This window comes from Anguilla anguilla, chromosome 19 (genome assembly GCF_013347855.1).
Source record: "Anguilla anguilla isolate fAngAng1 chromosome 19, fAngAng1.pri, whole genome shotgun sequence".
Taxonomy (NCBI): Eukaryota; Metazoa; Chordata; class Actinopteri; order Anguilliformes; family Anguillidae; genus Anguilla; species Anguilla anguilla.
The window spans coordinates 18,167,719-18,187,718 of record NC_049219.1 but is presented as its reverse complement, the minus strand read 5'-3'; the positions used below and the strand labels follow the sequence as shown (position 1 = coordinate 18,187,718).

General features: G+C 49.7%; 1 protein-coding gene across 6 annotated transcripts in view; it reads left to right on the top strand.

Annotated features, from left to right (window-relative positions):
• grip1 (glutamate receptor interacting protein 1) overlaps positions 1–20,000 on the top strand; it is a 126,240-nt gene that overhangs the window by 91,964 nt on the left and 14,276 nt on the right. For 5 of the 6 annotated variants that reach the window (XM_035401459.1, XM_035401463.1, XM_035401457.1 and 2 more), the window contains exons 7-14: positions 140–285; positions 5,166–5,313; positions 6,030–6,199; positions 7,051–7,206; positions 10,977–11,126; positions 12,931–13,117; positions 14,924–15,069; positions 17,617–17,697. In XM_035401459.1, the coding sequence (XP_035257350.1) occupies positions 140–285; positions 5,166–5,313; positions 6,030–6,199; positions 7,051–7,206; positions 10,977–11,126; positions 12,931–13,117; positions 14,924–15,069; positions 17,617–17,697 (1,184 nt within the window). The remainder of the gene's footprint in view (positions 1–139; positions 286–5,165; positions 5,314–6,029; positions 6,200–7,050; positions 7,207–10,976; positions 11,127–12,930; positions 13,118–14,923; positions 15,070–17,616; positions 17,698–20,000) is intronic. The other variant, XM_035401462.1, reaches the window with a different exon arrangement.

The following is a 20,000-nucleotide window of genomic DNA, read 5'->3' as shown; positions in this document are numbered from 1 at the left end:
GCCTGCGTCAGAGTTTATGGGAGATGCTCTGTGCCTCTCCAGTCCCCTCTCCCTCTCTTTCTCTCTCTCTCTCTATCACTATTCATACACACACACACACACACACAGATGTATGTATTCATAACCCTTTCTCTCCCAGGGAAGGCACAGTAAAAGCGGGGGATCGTTTGCTGAGTATTGATGGCATCCGGCTGCAGGGGACGTCCCACTCTGAAGCCATGAGCATCCTCAAACAGTGCGGTCAGGAAGCCATGCTGCTCATCGAGTACGACGTGTCCATCATGGGTACGTGTGTGTGTGTGTGTGTGTGTGTGTGTGTGTGTGCCTGCCTGTGTGTGTTCATCAGTGGCCCATGAGATTTCTGTGTGTCTGATGGTGGTGACATCAGTGGGTTAAAGTGTGCTGACTATTACGTTTCTGTGTTTCTTACACAATGCACCTTTGGGGTAAAGGTGTGTTTTAAAGTAGGTTTTCTAAACAGCCTTCCATTTTAGCACGTACTGTACCTACAATCACACAGTTTACATTTACTACTTATTTCACAGTGTACAGAGCAGGGTGCCCTGAGTATATTGTGGTCGATTTAAAAGCAATTCCAATCCATAAGGTGCCAAAAGATAATTACAGTCAAAGAAGAGGTGTGGTGGGACTGTTTTAGACAGGAAGAGGTGTGGTGGGACTGTTTTAGACAGGAAGAGGTGTGGTGGGACTGTTTTAGACAGGAAGAGGTGTGGTGGGACTGTTTTAGACAGGAAGAGGTGTGGTGGGACTGTTTTAGACAGGAAGAGGTGTGGTGGGACTGTTTTAGACAGGAAGAGGTGTGGTGGGACTGTTTTAGACAGGAAGAGGTGTGGTGGGACTGTTTTAGACAGGAAGAGGTGTGGTGGGCCTGTTTTAGACAGGAAGAGGTGTGGTGGGCCTGTTTTAGACAGGAAGAGGTGTGGTGGGACTGTTTTAGACAGGAAGAGGTGTGGTGGGCCTGTTTTAGACAGGAAGAGGTGTGGTGGGCCTGTTTTAGACAGGAAGAGGTGTGGTGGGCCTGTTTTAGACAGGAAGAGGTGTGGTGGGACTGTTTTAGACAGGAAGAGGTGTGGTGGGCCTGTTTTAGACAGGAAGAGGTGTGGTGGGACTGTTTTAGACAGGAAGAGGTGTGGTGGGACTGTTTTAGACAGGAAGAGGTGTGGTGGGCCTGTTTTAGACAGGAAGAGGTGTGGTGGGCCTGTTTTAGACAGGAAGAGGTGTGGTGGGCCTGTTTTAGACAGGAAGAGGTGTGGTGGGCCTGTTTAGGACAGGAAGAGGTGTGGTGGGACTGTTTTAGACAGGAAGAGGTGTGGTGGGACTGTTTTAGACAGGAAGAGGTGTGGTGGGCCTGTTTTAGACAGGAAGAGGTGTGGTGGGCCTGTTTTAGACAGGAAGAGGTGTGGTGGGACTGTTTTAGACAGGAAGAGGTGTGGTGGGACTGTTTTAGACAGGAAGAGGTGTGGTGGGCCTGTTTTAGACAGGAAGAGGTGTGGTGGGACTGTTTTAGACAGGAAGAGGTGTGGTGGGACTGTTTTAGACAGGAAGAGGTGTGGTGGGCCTGTTTTAGACAGGAAGAGGTGTGGTGGGACTGTTTTAGACAGGAAGAGGTGTGGTGGGACTGTTTTAGACAGGAAGAGGTGTGGTGGGCCTGTTTTAGACAGGAAGAGGTGTGGTGGGCCTGTTTTAGACAGGAAGAGGTGTGGTGGGCCTGTTTTAGACAGGAAGAGGTGTGGTGGGGCCTGTTTTAGACAGGAAGAGGTGTGGTGGGACTGTTTTAGACAGGAAGAGGTGTGGTGGGCCTGTTTTAGACAGGAAGAGGTGTGGTGGGACTGTTTTAGACAGGAAGAGGTGTGGTGGGCCTGTTTTAGACAGGAAGAGGTGTGGTGGGCCTGTTTTAGACAGGAAGAGGTGTGGTGGGCCTGTTTTAGACAGGAAGAGGTGTGGTGGGCCTGTTTTAGACAGGAAGAGGTGTGGTGGGCCTTTTTTAGACAGGAAGAGGTGTGGTGGGACTGTTTTAGACAGGAAGAGGTGTGGTGGGCCTGTTTTAGACAGGAAGAGGTGTGGTGGGACTGTTTTAGACAGGAAGAGGTGTGGTGGGCCTGTTTTAGACAGGAAGAGGTTGTGGTGGGCCTGTTTTAGACAGGAAGAGGTGTGGTGGGCCTGTTTTAGACAGGAAGAGGTGTGGTGGGCCTGTTTTAGACAGGAAGAGGTGTGGTGGGCCTGTTTTAGACAGGAAGAGGTGTGGTGGGCCTGTTTTAGACAGGAAGAGGTGTGGTGGGACTGTTTTAGACAGGAAGAGGTGTGGTGGGACTGTTTTAGACAGGAAGAGGTGTGGTGGGCCTGTTTTAGACAGGAAGAGGTGTGGTGGGCCTGTTTTAGACAGGAAGAGGTGTGGTGGGACTGTTTTAGACAGGAAGAGGTGTGGTGGGCCTGTTTTAGACAGGAAGAGGTGTGGTGGGACTGTTTTAGACAGGAAGAGGTGTGGTGGGACTGTTTTAGACAGGAAGAGGTGTGGTGGGCCTGTTTTAGACAGGAAGAGGTGTGGTGGGCCTGTTTTAGACAGGAAGAGGTGTGGTGGGACTGTTTTAGACAGGAAGAGGTGTGGTGGGACTGTTTTAGACAGGAAGAGGTGTGGTGGGACTGTTTTAGACAGGAAGAGGTGTGGTGGGACTGTTTTAGACAGGAAGAGGTGTGGTGGGACTGTTTTAGACAGGAGAGGTGTGGTGGGCCTGTTTTAGACAGGAAGAGGTGTGGTGGGCCTGTTTTAGACAGGAAGAGGTGTGGTGGGCCTGTTTTAGACAGGAAGAGGTGTGGTGGGACTGTTTTAGACAGGAAGAGGTGTGGTGGGACTGTTTTAGACAGGAAGAGGTGTGGTGGGCCTGTTTTAGACAGGAAGAGGTGTGGTGGGCCTGTTTTAGACAGGAAGAGGTGTGGTGGGCCTGTTTTAGACAGGAAGAGGTGTGGTGGGACTGTTTTAGACAGGAAGAGGTGTGGTGGGCCTGTTTTAGACAGGAAGAGGTGTGGTGGGCCTGTTTTAGACAGGAAGAGGTGTGGTGGGCCTGTTTTAGACAGGAAGAGGTGTGGTGGGCCTGTTTAGACAGGAAGAGGTGTGGTGGGCCTGTTTAGACAGGAAGAGGTGTGGTGGGCCTGTTTTAGACAGGAAGAGGTGTGGTGGGCCTGTTTAGACAGGAAGAGGTGTGGTGGGACTGTTTTAGACAGGAAGAGGTGTGGTGGGCCTGTTTTAGACAGGAAGAGGTGTGGTGGGACTGTTTTAGACAGGAAGAGGTGTGGTGGGCCTGTTTTAGACAGGAAGAGGTGTGGTGGGCCTGTTTTAGACAGGAAGAGGTGTGGTGGGCCTGTTTTAGACAGGAAGAGGTGTGGTGGGACTGTTTTAGACAGGAAGAGGTGTGGTGGGCCTGTTTTAGACAGGAAGAGGTGTGGTGGGACTGTTTTAGACAGGAAGAGGTGTGGTGGGCCTGTTTTAGACAGGAAGAGGTGTGGTGGGCCTGTTTTAGACAGGAAGAGGTGTGGTGGGCCTGTTTTAGACAGGAAGAGGTGTGGTGGGCCTGTTTTAGACAGGAAGAGGTGTGGTGGGCCTGTTTTAGACAGGAAGAGGTGTGGTGGGCCTGTTTTAGACAGGAAGAGGTGTGGTGGGACTGTTTTAGACAGGAAGAGGTGTGGTGGGCCTGTTTTAGACAGGAAGAGGTGTGGTGGGACTGTTTTAGACAGGAAGAGGTGTGGTGGGACTGTTTTAGACAGGAAGAGGTGTGGTGGGCCTGTTTTAGACAGGAAGAGGTGTGGTGGGCCTGTTTTAGACAGGAAGAGGTGTGGTGGGCCTGTTTTAGACGGTGCCCCCGTTCTTATTAATTTACCCCAGTGACCGTTATCCAGTCCTGTTCATTATTTCACTGAGCACCTCGGGCAGCCGTTTATTTGCTGGCCGAGAGAGAGAGAGAGGGAGAGGGAGATGGGGGGAGTGTGGAGAGCGAGAGCGAGAGAGAGAGAGAGAGAGAGCATGCATGAGAGTGAGAGAGAGCGATGGAGAGAGATGCTCACACAGACATGCTCTCTGGTTTCTGTACTGTTTGTTTTGTGATCCCACCGCTGGAGGGACCAGGCAGATGCCAGTCTGATCGCAGACGTGCTTTTAGCTGCATAGACTGAATGGAGCTGGAACTGAGCACCTTGAAAGCAGGGTGTGGGTCTGCAGGCTCAGACCTGACCCAGCCACACAGGGTTTTATTGGGTGTGCGCCGCACTCCCAGAATTCACAGCACGTCCACGTTCGACGTGTAGAATCGCATTTCTGATACGCTCTTCGATCGCACTGTGAATTTCCAGCACTGAAGTGTGATCATAGCACAAGTTATGGCCTCTTGGTTTCCTCCATTTCCATTGCAAACATTTGTGTTGGCAGCATACAGTCCCTAGCAGATTTTCCTGCCTCTGTTCCCCTGCATTGGCCCTCATTGATTTAAAAGGTGATGAGAGGCAGCAGAAAAGCCCATTTCCTCTTGTAACCTGTGCTGTGAGCCCGCGCCGCGGGGGACGGCTCGTAATAGCAGCCCCGTAAAGAGACCTGCCGTTTACGGCTCCCGCGTCACAGGCTGATTACACAGGGCCTCTCTGCCGACCCAGCGTTACTGCGCATCCGGGAGGCCCCGCCGGTCACCAACCTCATCCTCCATTACGGCTCAGCCTCGTCCTCCATTACAGCTCTGCCTCAGCCTCGTCCTCCATTACAGCTCAGCCTCAGCCTCGTCCTCCATTACGGCTCTGCCTCGTCCTCCATTACGGCTCAGCCTCGTCCTCCATTACGGCTCAGCCTCGTCCTCCATTACAGCTCAGCCTCAGCCTTGTCCTCCATTATGGCTCTGCCTCGTCCTCCATTACAGCTCAGCCTCAGCCTCCATTACGGCTCAGCCTCGTCCTCCATTATGGCTTAGCCGGGTGTGATGTATGATGCAATCAGCTCTCTTTATTACTCTGTGCAGGGGGAGCCCGGGGGCTGTGGGAGTTGCAGGTGCCGGGGGGGCATTGTCCAGTTACAGGGGTTGTGTGTTACTGGTCTCCTGGGGTTTTCTGCTTTTATTGTTTTGTTTAGTTATGAGTTTATTTATACATTTTTCTCTCCCTGTGGGCAGATTCCATTGCCACCGCCTCTGGCCCCCTGCTGGTAGAGGTGGCCAAGTCGCTGGGCTCCAGCCTTGGAGTGGCACTATCTACCTCTATGTACTGCAACAAGCAAGTGATCATCATCGACAAGGTCAAGCCCGCCAGCATAGCTGACAGGTGTGTTAAAAGGCCAGGAACTGCGTCTGTTTAAATGTCTTTAACCCTTTATGGTGTGAGATCACAAATAAGTGATTAGAATGTTCTTCATTGAACATTCTAATGCTGATGTAACCTCTACTGGTGAATGAATGAAATGGGAGTTCTCGAGTTCTAGAACACTGATGTAGAATTTTGAAAGAGCACCCCCTACTCTTTAAAGGGTTTATTCCTGGAGGGGTCTCCTCTTAAGCGACTTGTTTAAATCGTTGATTGGCTACGGCACACACACCTGATTTCTACAGCCTTACTGAAAGAGAATCGCCTGCAGCACTGCGTCCCTCCAGGACTGGAGTTGTGCAGCCACTGTTTCTCCTGAGAAACCTGCACAGAGAAAAACCAGCAAGCAGGTTTCACATGAATATTGTTAGATTTACATTATTGGTGGAAAAAGGGAGCCAAAACTGTAAATAACTGTAAATTTTTTTATAATGTGCATGACATTCTAAGTAATTGTAAATTTAATTATTAATCTTTGCCACATGGCAGTGAAGTTATGTTGTGGGTATGAAAGAGTCTTGTTTGTGAAGGTGCTTTTAAAATGTTCTGTTCAGAGGTCGACTGGTTTCCTCTTTAAAATGTGTAGCCGAAGCCTCCGGGTTTAAAACTTACAGCCGGAGTAATGGGGAGTGTGCACGCTCTGGGCATTACAGGAAGTGATGTCATCCTCTGTGCAGGTGCGGGGCTCTGCATGCTGGTGACCACATCCTGTCGGTGGATGGCACCAGCATGGAGTTCTGCTCCCTGGCAGAGGCCACCCAGCTGCTGGCCAGCGCCTGTGAGCATGTCAAGATGGAGATCCTGCCTCACCAGCAGACCCGGCTGGCCCTCAAGGGCCCTGAGCAAGGTACACGCACACACACACACACACACACATACATACCCACTGTGAAACTGCGCTCACCTCTGTGGAGCTCCACTGAAAGGGGGAGGGGCTCCACTGACAGGGGGAGGAGCTCCACTGAAAGTGGTGTTGGAGAGCAAACGGCTCTCGTCTGAAAAGGCTTGATTAGCTGGTCACTGTGGTGGGCAGGAGATGTTGTGATGCCATTACTTACTTGTTTCAGAGATTTGTATTTTTAAAAAACCAAGGCACTGCTTTTTGTGAAAATGATAAACAGCCTTTATTCATGATTGATAGACAGAAGGCCTATATTGTCATGCTTTGATATCTCCGGTTATTTTACTGATGACAGTTTGGATTATTTCTGACACGGAGCTCTTCAGTGTCAGCTACCATTTTTTTCTGTTGCAGAGGTTTTCTATTTCAGAGGTTTTTCAGTGTGTTTTTCGGTGTGACATAAATAATCCTGTTAATTCCATAAGTGACACTCCGTGCACATTTTTTAATTTATTGTATTAGATAAGCAGTTATGAAGAGCAGTGTTATAATCCTCCACACACAAGAACATAGGAGCGCTCTTACCTGCACTCTCACCTGCACGTTGGCTTCCCTGGTTCTCGGCGCAGTCACCTTACCTCTCCTTTTGTTCTTTTGCCTGTTTGTCCTTTCGTTTTGTTTCATCTCTTTCATCTGTGTGTATTTTTTGTTTGTTTTGTCTGCATTTTTTGGTCTGGTCTGCATGTTTCTCTGTTTGGTCTGTTTGTTTCTGTGTTTGTTTGGTGTATTTGTTTGTGCGATTTTGTGTTTTGTGTTTTGTGCGGCGCCCTCCCTCTCTCGTGCCCCCTGGTGGACAGTCAAGGTGCAGCGCAGCGCCAGGACTCTTCCCTGGGAGACCTGCGGCAGCAGCAGCAGCAGCAACTTCCCCCCCTACCAGCATTATAACACCTACCACCCCGACCAGTCCCGGACCCAACCCTCCAAACACAACAAATCCTCTCCAAACAGCCTTCGTAATGTTCCTCCCTTACTCCTCCTCCTCCTCCTCCACCTCCTCACTCTCATCCTCCTCTTTCTCTTCTTCCTCCTGGGCTTCCTCTTCCTTCTAGCTCTCTTCTTCACTCGTCCGCCTCTTCCTCATTCTCTTCCTTCTATCCCTGTTTGTCTGCCTCACTCTCATTCTCCTATTCCTCCTTCATCTTGCTCACCTTTCCTTTCATGTTGTTCCTTTGATTTATTTTTCTGTTTTTTTTTGGGGGGGGGGGGGGTGTATTTCATGTGTTGAGTGCATTTCTCTTTTTGGTCTTTGTTTTTTTTCTCCCCCGGCTTTGCTAAAGAAAAAAGAAACATCTGAATTAGTGTGGAACTAAATTCTTATCCGCCTGGTCATTGTCCCTGAAATGCAGTGAAAGCTCATTTTTTAAAAATCTGCAGGCCAGGTTTGAGTCTTAGCTAAAAGGTATTAGGAAAATGTGCAGAAATGTGATGTAACTATCCAGAGTATTGCAGTGTCCTTGCTTGTGTTACCTGCTGCACGCAGTACCGTGCTTTTGCAGTGTGCTTGCTTGTGTTACCTGCTGCACGCAGTACCGTGCTTTTGCAGTGTCCTTGCTTGTGTTTCCTGCTGCACGCAGTACCGTGCTTTTGCAGTGTGCTTGCTTGTGTTACCTGCTGCACTCAGTACCGTGCTTTTGCAGTGTCCTTGCTTGTGTTACCTGCTGCACGCAGTACCGTGCTTTTGCAGTGTCCTTGCTTGTGTTTCCTGCTGCACGCAGTACCATGCTTTTGCAGTGTGCTTGCTTGTGTTACCTGCTGCACGCAGTACCGTGCTTTTGCAGTGTTCTTGCTTGTGTTACCTGCTGCACTCAGTACCATGCTTTTGCAGTGTCCTTGCTTGTGTTACCTGCTGCACGCAGTACCGTGCTTTTGCAGTGTTCTTGCTTGTGTTACCTGCTGCACGCAGTACCGTGCTTTTGCAGTGTGCTTGTTAGCATGTAAGAGGTGATCCCCATCATTTACTGGGGCTCTGTGTCTGCAGCGTAACGTCCTGCTCAGCTCCACTCGCGCGCGGCTGATCTGCATTCCACAGACCCTTTCTGGAGCTGCACCGTCTGAATTAGAATCATTACAGTAGGAGCCGTTGAGCATTCAGCCAAGGAAGGCAGAATTTGATAAGGGCATGCTGTGACACGCTGTCCTTTTATGCAACAGTTACGTCTCAATTACCCATAATTGCCTCCGTGTGCGATGTGAAATTATCTGCGCTGCGAGTTTTTCTTGTTCCTCTTTAGTAATTATCCGCCGCAGTCTGAGCATCTCTTAGTGCAGACGCCGCTCCTGTAGGTGGAAGCTGAGCTGAAGCACGTGGCGTGTTCCTGTGGCGTGTTCCTGTAGCACGCTACACGCTACACGCCGTGTACGGCTGCATCCATCAGCGCTGTAAATCCAACCCTCGCCATCCATTGATTTCCGATGTTGGGGGAGAGCCGACCGCATTTCAAGGACGATGCAAAGTCGAAGGGATGCATCTTGGAGCATTCTCACAATGGAGTAGTCTTTGCTAATTCATTCCCCGGGGGGGTGGGGGAATCCCCGCCTCCACGCCATGGCTCCATGCTGCTAATTGGCATTCACCGCAAAGCATCAGGGCATCAGGGGCATCACGGGAATCAAGGGCATCAAGGGCATCAAGGGCATCAGGGCATCAAGGGCATCAAGGGCATCAAGGGCATCAAGAGCATCAGGGCATCAAGGGCATCTTAGTCATGTTTATTTCAATGTACTGACCTGCCCCCATATTTCAGTGTTTCATATTTGTTTGGTGTAATGGGGTTTGACAGTGGGGTTTGGTGTAATGGGGTTTGATGCTGGGGTTTGATGGGGGAGGGGGCTGATGATGCAGTCAGTCATGGTAGCAGTCTGCTGTAATATTTGCTTTATTTCACAGTTTTTTACTGCATCGTAACTTCTTTATGAAATGATCCTTTGCCGCGGCCAAGCATGAGCCTTTAATCAATGTGTCCGAGTGATTAGTTGGGCAAAAGAAAGGCGGTGTGCCAGATCACATAATTACAGGTGAAGGGTCTGGATTATCTTAAAGTAGAGAGAGAGAGAGATATACTGGTGCATGCTGTGTGTTGGCTGAGTGGAGGAAAGCTGTCCATTTACTCCTTTCCACTGGGTGTTTTTTTAGTTAGGTTTGAGTTGGTTAAGGATTAAAGGGGAACTGTGGAGGGAACATGAAGGCACTCTCCTTCCTGTGGAAAATGTTTGATTGGCAGCTCCCCTCCGAAGCACCCGTAATAAGTTTCATTTCCGCTAAGCGCTCCGTTTTACCGGCAGGGTACTTCCTGTGATGTCAGCTGGAAGTGCAGCATTAATATTCACACTGGAGTAGAGGCTGAGTCTGCTCCGGGTGGAGGCTTGAGGTGCAGGGAGGTGTAGGGATTTGAGGTGTAAGGAGGTGCAGGGAGGTGTAGGGAGGTGTTAGGAGGTGCAGGGAGGTGTAGGGATTTGAGGTGTAAGGAGGTGCAGGGAGGTGCAGGGATCTGAGGTGTAGGGAGGTGTTAGGAGGTGCAGGGAGGTGTCGGGATTTGAGGTGTAAGGAGGTGCAGGGAGGTGCAGAGATCTGAGGTGTAGGGAGGTGTTAGGAGGTGCAGGGAGGTGTAGGGATTTGAGGTGTAAGGAGGTGCAGGGAGGTGTAGGGATTTGAGGTGTAAAGAGGTGTTAGGAGGTGCAGGGAGGTGTAGGGATTTGAGGTGTAAGGAGGTGCAGGGAGGTGCAGGGATCTGAGGTGTAGGGAGGTGTTAGGAGGTGCAGGGAGGTGTAGGGATTTGAGGTGTAAGGAGGTGCAGGGAGGTGTAGGGATTTGAGGTGTAAGGAGGTGTAGGGAATCCTGCTCCTCCACATTTCCATTGTGAGGCAGCTGTGTGGGACTCTTTCATGTTCATGGCAGGTTTATTGATTAGGGGATTAGCAGGCTGATTGATGTATTGATTCAGTGTGTCTGGAATGGGTTGATGCTGTGTTTTGCAGTGACAAAGAAACGCCCCTTCTACCCCTCCCCCGCCCCACCCCTCCTACCACCAAAGTGCAGTCATGGTGCTCACGTCCTCTCTCTCTCTGCTCTTCCTCTCTCTCTCTGCCTCTCTATCCCCGCTCTCCCTCTCTCTCTCTCCCTCTCTCTCTCTGCCTCTCTCTCCCCGCTCTCCCTCTCTCCCTCTCTCTCTCTGCCTCTCTCTCCCCGCTCTCCCTCTCTCCCTCTCTCTCTCTGCCTCTCTATCTCCGCTCTCCCTCTCTCTCTCTCCCTCTCTCCCTCTCTCCCTCTCTCTCTCTGCCTCTCTCTCCCCGCTCTCCCTCTCTCCCTCTCTCCCTCTCTCTCTCTGCCTCTCTCTCCCCGCTCTTCCTCTCTCTCTCTGCCTCTCTATCCCCGCTCTCCCTCTCTCTCCCTCTCTCTCTCTGCCTCTCTCTCTCCCCCTCTCTCTCTCTGCCTCTCTATCTCCGCTCTCCCTCTCTCTCTCTGCCTTTCTCCCCGCTCTTCCTCTCTCTCCCTCTCTCTCTCTGCCTTTCTCCCCGCTCTTCCTCTCTCTCCCTCTCTCTCTCTGCCTTTCTCCCCGCTCTTCCTCTCTCTCCCTCTCTCTCTCTGCCTCTCTCCCCGCTCTCCCTCTCTCTCTCTGCCTTTCTCCCCGCTCTTCCTCTCTCTCCCTCTCTCTCTCTGCCTCTCTCTCCCCGCTCTTCCTCTCTCTCTCTGCCTCTCTCTCCCTCCCTCTCTCTCTCTCTCCAGCTCTGGGCTCGCCCTTCTCCCCTACCTCTATGAGTGCCTACAGCCTGAGCTCCCTCACCATGGGCGCGCTGCCCCGAAACGTGTACCCGACCAGCCCCCGCGGAACCATGCTGAGGAGGAAGCTGAAGAAGAAGGACTTCAAGAGCTCCTGTACGTGCACTTCCTGTTTATACACAAGAGCTCCTGTATGTTCACTTCCTGTTTATTCACGAGAGCTCCCATATGTGTACTTCCTGTTTACACACAGTTTACACACATAGTGTAATTGCTAGCTAAGTTCAGGCTGCTCTGCCTTCTGCCATCGTAAAAAAAACAATCCAATTAAATATGCAAACGCAGGATGTGGCTGTCTCTGTGTAGGCCTCCTTCAGAACCTGCAGCCTGGGCGTCAGGTTAACTTCAAAGTGTCCCTTTTTCTTTCCCTGCTTTTTTTTTTTTTAAAGGGATTCACTTAATCCCCTTTTTTAGATGAAGGCTTTTTATCCGCTGTGGTAAATGTAGAGAATATCTCGCTCTGCACAGCCGGGTAAAATGACCTCCTACACACACGTTATGCTTCCACCTGACTCATCCTCTTTCCTCCGAGCGCTAAGAGGAGCTTTCCCTCCCTCCTTCGGCTGCTGTTCGTTCAGCGTGGGCTAGAGGAACGGCCCTGAGAAACGCTGCTAACGCCGTGGCAGCGCGCTCATACTTTAAATGGGGCCTCAGGGGCGAAATTAGCAGATAGGCTGTTGCTGTTTGCTGGCTGGCTCTGGTGTGACCCACAGTGAGGTTAATTATGTCTCTGTGTGGAATAATGATGCAGGGGGATAATCAGCTGGACCGGCTGAAGGATCTATAAATCCGCCGGCGCTGGTCTCAGTCTCAGTTCTCCTGTGTCTGGACATTTTTATTATCGAGCTTCATTCCATATTCTCGGTCAACAGAGCCAGTCACATTGGCCCAGACCCACGCCCTCAACAGCCCCTCCGCTCCATTCTCTTCACGTACAAACACGCCACTCCTCCTCCTCCCCCCCACTCCCTCCCTCCCTCCCTCGTCCCCCCTCCCTCCCTCTCTCCTCCTCCTCCCTCCTCCCTTCCTCCCCCCTCCCTCCCTCTCTCCCCCCCCCCCCCTCCGCCCTCCCCCCCTCCCCACTCCCTGCCCCCATCCTCCCTCCCCTCCTACCTTCCTCCCCCCCTCCCTCCCTCTCTCCCTCCCCCCCCCTCCTCCCTCCCCCCCCCCCCCCCTCCCTGCCCCCCCCCCTCCTCCCTCCCCTCCTCCCTTCCTCCCCCCCTCCCTCTCTCCCTCCCTCCCTCCCTCCCTCCCTCCCTCCTCCTGTCTCTCGTCCTCTGCATTATTACATAAAGGTGGGCATGTTTAAATCCCTACCCGTGTGGGGAGCAGTAATTTAATCCCTACCCGTGTGGGGAGCAGTAATTTAATCCCTACCCGTGTGGGGAGCAGTAATTTAATCCCTACCCGTGTGGGGAGCAGTAATTTAATCCCTACCCGTGTGGGGAGCAGTAATTTAATCCCTACCCGTGTGGGGAGCAGTAATTTAATCCCTACCCGTGTGGGGAGCAGTAATTTAATCCCTACCCGTGTGGGGAGCAGTAATTTAATCCCTACCCGTGTGGGGAGCAGTAATTTAATCCCTACCCGTGTGGGGAGCAGTAATTTAATCCCTACCCGTGTGGGGAGCAGTAATTTAATCCCTACCCATGTGGGGAGCAGTAATTTAATCCCTACCCGTGTGGGGAGCAGTAATTTAATCCCTACCCGTGTGGGGAGCAGTAATTCCGGCCGCGTGGCGAAGGCTCGTAAATCCCGAGGGCAGTCTTCCTCCGGGGGTGTGATGGATGGTCTGTGGGTGCAGAGGGGTGGGGTAAGGGTTAATCAGGGTGGAATAGGCTCTAATTCCAGCGCCTCCCCCCCCGGCATCTGATGCAACTTTGCCCCCCCCCCCCCGCAGTGTCTCTGGCCTCCAGCACCCTGGGGCTGACGGGGCAGGTGGTCCACACAGAGACCACTGAGGTGATGCTCATCAGCGACTCCATCACGGGCTTCGGGATCCAGCTGCAGGGGGGCGTGTTCGCCACTGAGACGCTCTCCTCCCCCCCCCTCATCGCCTACATGGACCCAGACAGCCCGGCGGAGAGGTCAGCCTCCTGCATCCCAGCATGCACTTCACGCACCATGCATGCGTGCAGTAACCAAGCAAGGCAGTATCTCTCTTTAGACAGGCAGTACGGATGAGGAAGACCATATAGAGAGAACCTCTGATAATTAATAAAAGTAACGTATTAAATTAAGTCTAACTGCTGAATAATAATAATAATGTAATACATCATATTTAATAAGGACCTTTCATGGTACCTGGACATATTATATCATTTGAAAACATTTGCATTATGCTGAGCGCTTTGTCATGGACCTTGGTTGTGATTAAGTAAGCACTGGACTCGCAGTGTAGTATGTGAGTGCTGTAGTGAATGGGTCAATCTGCACTGAACACTGAGCAGACCTTCAGTGGCACAGTAATATAGTAATAGTGCCTGTATTTATCCTGTGCTTTTCATACAGCACCCTCTCTGCAGTTCACAGAGCACCAATCAAAACACCGGAATGTGCAAATACAGAAATTATAATAAAGGTTGTGTAGAAGTAAGAATTAACCCTTTTGTGCATGGTGTCCACTACAGTGGACAAGGCATTTAAAGTCTGTTTTTACCTAGTCAGAGATATTTCTCATCTCCAAATTGCTTGATGGCAGATTAATTGGACCTTTGCCTAAATTTTGATATGCTCCATATTGTTGTTTGACTGTCTTTTCTAGTTTTGATGCATTGAATGTCAATATGGTGGGTGGTGGAAACGTTCAAAGTACCTATTCCTAGAGAACAGAGCAGGTTAAAAAATACATTCTTGTTAGGTAAGATGTAAGGAGCATCTTACAAGTTAAGGTTAAATATGCAATGCTAAAAGGAGATAAATTATAATAATAAAAAGGATTATAATAATTGTATATATATAAATGATAATAATAAAAAGGATCTGTAAAGTAAAAGAGGAATTGAAAATAGAAATCACTTGGTCACTTTTCCACTCAGGGTGGAGCTACGAACTGCAGGGTGTGTGTGTGTGTCCCTTCTCCTGTGTGTGTCGGTTCCCCCAAAACACTGCACCCGCATGCACGCACACGCATACATACACACACGCACGCACACACGCACATACTCTTAACAGTCACTTAATTTATTCAACATTTATGTACACACACGAGAAAGCTGTGAAAGTAAACTGAATTAAGTGGATGCAATATTCAGGATTTAATGTTCATGAGCCTTCTGTGGCTGTGTTCTGCACGGTGTTTATTTTGAGTGGTTTTCTGCACAAGCTGCACTTTTGCCTTGTTTGATTACATGGTGTTCAGAGCCGGTATCTGAGCACACTGGTGTTGTTTCCTGTGTCTGGTGGCGAGTGAGTGAGTGCTGTAGGCTGAGGGAGATGGCTCAGCTTTGTCAGGGAATCCTCGCATGAGCAGACTCTGTGACTCTGAGCCGAGCGGGTGTGGGGGAAACGGAGAGATCCCATCTGTTCTGCACTCTGCAGTGCAAAACGCAAGGAGTTCTCCCTCCGCTCCTGCTGATCGTGACTAATCTTAGTGTCAGCCAAGACAGAAGCTTTTTTCACTGAACTCTCCATCTTAGCTGCAATGCATGCTGGTCCTGAGAGCCACAGTGCTCTGAGAATGGGGATGGGGGGGTTGGGGGCTGAATGATCGCCACGCACCTGAAGTGTTCAGAAGCGGAGGCTTTGGAAAGGGAAGGTTCACGCTGTGTGTGACTGTCACGTTCAGAAGTGGATGCTTTGGAAAGGGAAGGTTCACGCTGTGTGTGGCTGTCACGTTCAGAAGCGGATGCTTTGGAAAGGGAAGGTTCACGCTGTGTGTGGCTGTCACACAGGTGCGGCATCCTGCAGATCGGAGACCGGATCCTGGCCATCAACGGCATCCCCACGGAGGACAGCACTCTGGAGGAGACCAATCAGCTGCTGCGTGACTCCAGCATCACCAACAAGGTTACCCTGGAGATCGAGTTTGACGTGGCAGGTAACTGTACCACAGTGATGTTCCCTATAGAATGGATCCTGTACCACAGTGATGTTCCCTATAGAATGGATCCTGTACCACAGTGATGTTCCCTATAGAATGGATCATGTACCACAGTGATGTTCCCTATAGAATGGATCCTGTACCACAGTGATGTTCCCTATAGAATGGATCCTGTACCACAGTGAGGTTCCCTATAGAATGGGTCCTGTACCCCAGTGATGTTCCCTATAGAATGGGCCCTGTACCACAGTGATGTTCCCTATAGAATGGGTCCTGTACCACAGTGATGTTCCCTATAGAATGGATCCTGTACCACAGTGTGGTTCCCTATAGAATGGGTCCTGTACCCCAGTGATGTTCCCTATAGAATGGGCCCTGTACCACAGTGATGTTCCCTATAGAATGGGCCCTGTACCACAGTGTGGTTCCCTATAGAATGGGTCCTGTACCCCAGTGATGTTCCCTATAGAATGGGCCCTGTACCACAGTGATGTTCCCTATAGAATGGGTCCTGTACCACAGTGCTCTTCTGTACAGAGTGGATCATGTACTACAGTGTGGTTCCCTATAGAGTGGATCATGTACTACAGTGTGGTTCCCTATAGAGTGGATCATGTACTACAGTGTGGTTCCCTATAGAGTGGATCATGTACTACAGTGTGGTTCCCTATAGAGTGGATCATGTACTACAGTGGGGTACTTCAGAATGGATATAATCTTAGGGAGCAGTGTAGGTGGTGGTTTATATAACTTTGATTGCAACTCCAAGGTTGCTGGTTTGATTCCCTTAGCTGGTATTTAACCTGAATTGGTTCATTAAATATTCAGCTGTATAAATTGATTGTATGAAGAAGAAAAAAACATGAACTCTGTAAACTCCCTCTGTATGCCCTGAGAACAATGTGAAAATGTGGATGGGAGCGTGGGGTTATGTTCAGAGTGGAGAGATGAATGGGGGCGCTGGGATGGTGCAGGAGAACTCAGACTGGCAGATCTAAAAGAGAAATGTGAGAATGAAAGAGACAAACCGCCTGGTCAGATAGCATGAGGTCTGAATCCTTTTTCAGATTCATTTGCTTCATCCACCATAAATGTTTCTCATTCTTAAATGCTTGCTGTAAGCAAATTCCAGCAGCCATTTTAGAGAGTTCCAGAGCCTAATTTGGCTTTTAAGGGTTTTAGCTCCAGAAATGAACAGAAGAATGCGAGGTAAGCTCTTGTAAAGTGGGAAGACGGTGGTTACAGTCTGAGAAATGTTTGAGAGTGTAGCTTTCAGCTGCAGATCTGCTCTTGCTTTTAAATATAGCGTTCTGTTGTTGCTTCCACAGTTGTCAGGCTTGCTGTACTAATAAAAAAACTCATTTCAGTACTTACATGTTTCACCGTCTCAGCTGAATCTTAATTACCCCAGTTGGGTGGGAACTGTGAACACATCAGAAATGTGTGCCCCCCCTCCTCCCCCCATTGTATTCTGTATAATGCCTGTTCTAGGAAGTGACTGTCAAACAGAGGATTTTATCACCAGAATATTTTGCGTTTTCTTGGCTGTCTCAGAGCCAAATTTGTCATTTATTTATTTATTTTTGTGCTAATCTGTTAATGTTCTAATGCTAGCCCCATTTAAACCAGAAACTTTTCTCTAATTCGTTCTGACAAGCCTTTAACTTATTTTCTTTGTTCTTCAACTTTTGGTTGCCTTTTCTTCCAGAGTGCCTTATCTTGGTACATAATGTGCTTCTTTCTTTAAATAAGCTTTATCCTTTTTTAAACTTTTCTTGGTCCTGAGAAAACCCATTCAAATTTCACAGTCATTATTATATATATAATGCACATTGCAGAGCATATGGTGATCAGTATCATGTTCATATATCTGTAGTATTTCCAGGGTGAGTTGTAGTAACACATTGCAACATGTACAAGAAGACAGAAAATGATCTGGTAGATAAAGGCGATTGGTTAACCTCTGGATGCTGTATTCCACATGATCTGGTAGATAAAGGCGATTGGTTAACCTCTGGATGCTGTATTCCACATGATCTGGTAGATAAAGGCGATTGGTTAACCTCTGGATGCGGTATTCCACATGATCTGGTAGATAAAGGTGATTGGTTAACCTCTGGATACTGTATTCCACAGCTGTTCTCTATTACAATCATGCATTCAGCGCCCCTATATTCTGCTTTACTGTCTGCTCGCGTCTGATTGGCTGCACGGCCCTCCGCAGTCCTATCCTCTTTAATTCCAGTTCAGTACATGGATGCAGAAGAGAATTGAGCTCTCTGTTCTTCACCTGCCTGATTAAATGACAGTTAATGAGTAATGTATGTAGATGTGGCTGGAGTAACGGCTAGCGCACCAGTATGAATATTAAATTTGCTGTCTGTATGCAGGTATTTGAAGTATTTGTTTGTTTGTTTGTTTTTTCATTTTTAACATCCTTGCTAATTTATTTCCCCCTCTCTGTCTCCATCCCTCTCTCCCTTCCCACTTTCCCTCTCTGTCTGCCTCTCTTCATCCCCCTCTCCCTCTCTCTCCCTCCTGCAGAGTCCGTCATCCCCAGCAGCGGCACTTTCCATGTGAAGCTCCCCAAGAAGCCTGGAGTTGAGCTGGGAATCACCATCAGCTGTGAGTGTGCTGCTCCATACTACTGCTCCATACAGCTGCTCTATACAGAAAGTGTCAGAAAGTTTGTGTTTGGGGACTTTGGGAGTGATTTTGCACAGTACAAACAGTACTGCCCAGTTTGGCTTTGACCCAGAGTACTGTTGCTGTGTTCCTGTGGGCAGAGGCAGATGTTGCTGTAGTGCTGTTACAGTGCTGATCTGTGCACTGCAGCCATTTTAACTGTGGTTGAAGCACCTTCCAGAATATTCTACCCCATGTTGCATTTTCTGATTCTATGAAATGTCGGGGAATAAATTTATTCCAGCAAGATTATTCTGGAAGCCAGCATTGCTTCACAGCAAACAGGGATTTATGGTTTTGAACGATTATTCACTGGCTGATGCCACAGAAAGCAATATGCAGGAGTATGTGTGTGTGTGTGTGTATATATGTGTGTGTGTGCGTGCATGCGTGCAAGCGTGTGTGTTTGTGTGTGTGTGTCAGCAGGGTGTGGCAAGAGAAGTGAAAAATGAATTTCTCAGAGGAGGACTGTAGAATTCCATAAGGCTGTGCAGCGCATGCCAAGGAGCACAGTCCCCTCCCTCCCCCCTGCAGCCTCTGAGCTGTGCAGCGCATGCCAAGGAGCACAGTCCCCTCCCCTCCCCCCTGCAGCCTCTGAGCTGGCAGCCAGCCCATCAGCTCTGTGCTGGTCACTAAAGCACAGGGCCCTGAATGAGGCACTGTACAAAACACAGGCGGAACACAGAGCACTGCTGCCTATACTGTAACACAGGCAGAACACAGAGCACTGCTGCCTATACTGTAGCACAGGCAGAACACAGAGCACTGCTGCCTATACTGTAGCACAGGCAGAACACAGAGCACGGCTGCCTATACTGTAACACAGGCAGAACACAGAGCACTGCTGCCTATACTGTAGCACAGGCAGAACAGAGAGCACTGCTGCCTATACTGTAGCACAGGCAGAACACAGAGCACTGCTGCCTATACTGTAACACAGGCAGAACACAGAGCACTGCTGCCTATACTGTAGCACAGGCAGAACACAGAGCACTGCTGCCTATACTGTAGCACAGGCAGAACACAGAGCACTGCCTGTAGCACAGAGAACCCCTACCCAGCGCCGCTCTCCAGGCTGTTTCTGCAGCTTCAGCCTCCCTTAAGTGCAGTGATGTCTGCTGTGCTTTTTGTTTACGGTGTTTATATTTCACACTTACGACCTGCAGAGGGAAAGGAAGCTTCTTCATCCTCTGGCCTTCATTAATATGATGTATCAATGCCATTTTGGGAAGGCTTCCAACTTTCCAAAATGACTATTATTTCATCCAGTCTCCAGGCTTAGCTCATGAATCGAGGCAGACGAGGACACCCAAGTGCTCTCTCTCGGCCCCTGTGAGGGCAGATCAAAGTCCTAAATGCTGTAATTAGGCGATCTTCTTAAATGATGTGGGAAGCATTTGATATTCCCCCAACACGGTGGTGTCAGAGTGAGTTTCTCCGGATGGTTCTGCAGGACTGCAGTGGCAGCGTGGGGGTTGTAGTGTGACTGGCCTGCATTAACGCTGCAGTTATGAACGTCGGGAGGACCGATTCGCTCTGTCACTTCCTGTTTGTGTCACGCCGCCCAATGCCTGCGCCTCCCTGCTGCCACGCTCAAACCATAAAGGAGGCGAGCTGGGGGATTTATGACTGGCTGAGAATGGAGGCTGAGCGATGGCCAATCAGGACTGGGCAGAGCTCTGATTGGGGTTAGGGTTAGCGCTTTGCCCCCTCTGTGGAATGCCCCACCCAGATGGTTGGGTGGGCGGGTCTCTGCAGCGTCCTGTGTTCCAGGGACTGAAAACATTGCAGATTTATTGCAGCACTTCACAGTATATTGACAGATATACAAATTATTGGCTCTTTAAGATATTAGAATTGATTAAACTTCTGTGAAATGTATTTATAATTGAATTTTCTACATATTTACATTTATGTTACGGAGGAGCCACTGGGCTGCAAAGGGCCATGGTGTTATACTCTCAGGCCTTGTGCTGTTGAGCAGGTGTAGGCAGGTAGTCTGCCCCACAGAACTGTCCTGGTGTGTTAGTTCAGCTGTTCATTATTTATATTAGAAAAGAAAGAAAATTAAAACAGTCTTGTATTTATAGTTCTATGAGAGCTGGCTGGGCTGGGCTGGGCTGGTGAGAGCTGACTGGGCTGGGCTGGGCTGGGCTGGGCTGGTGGTGGGGTGGTGGTGGGGTGGAGCTGGCTGGGCTGGGCTGGTGAGAGCTGGCTGGGCTGGGCTGGGCTGGGTTGGGCTG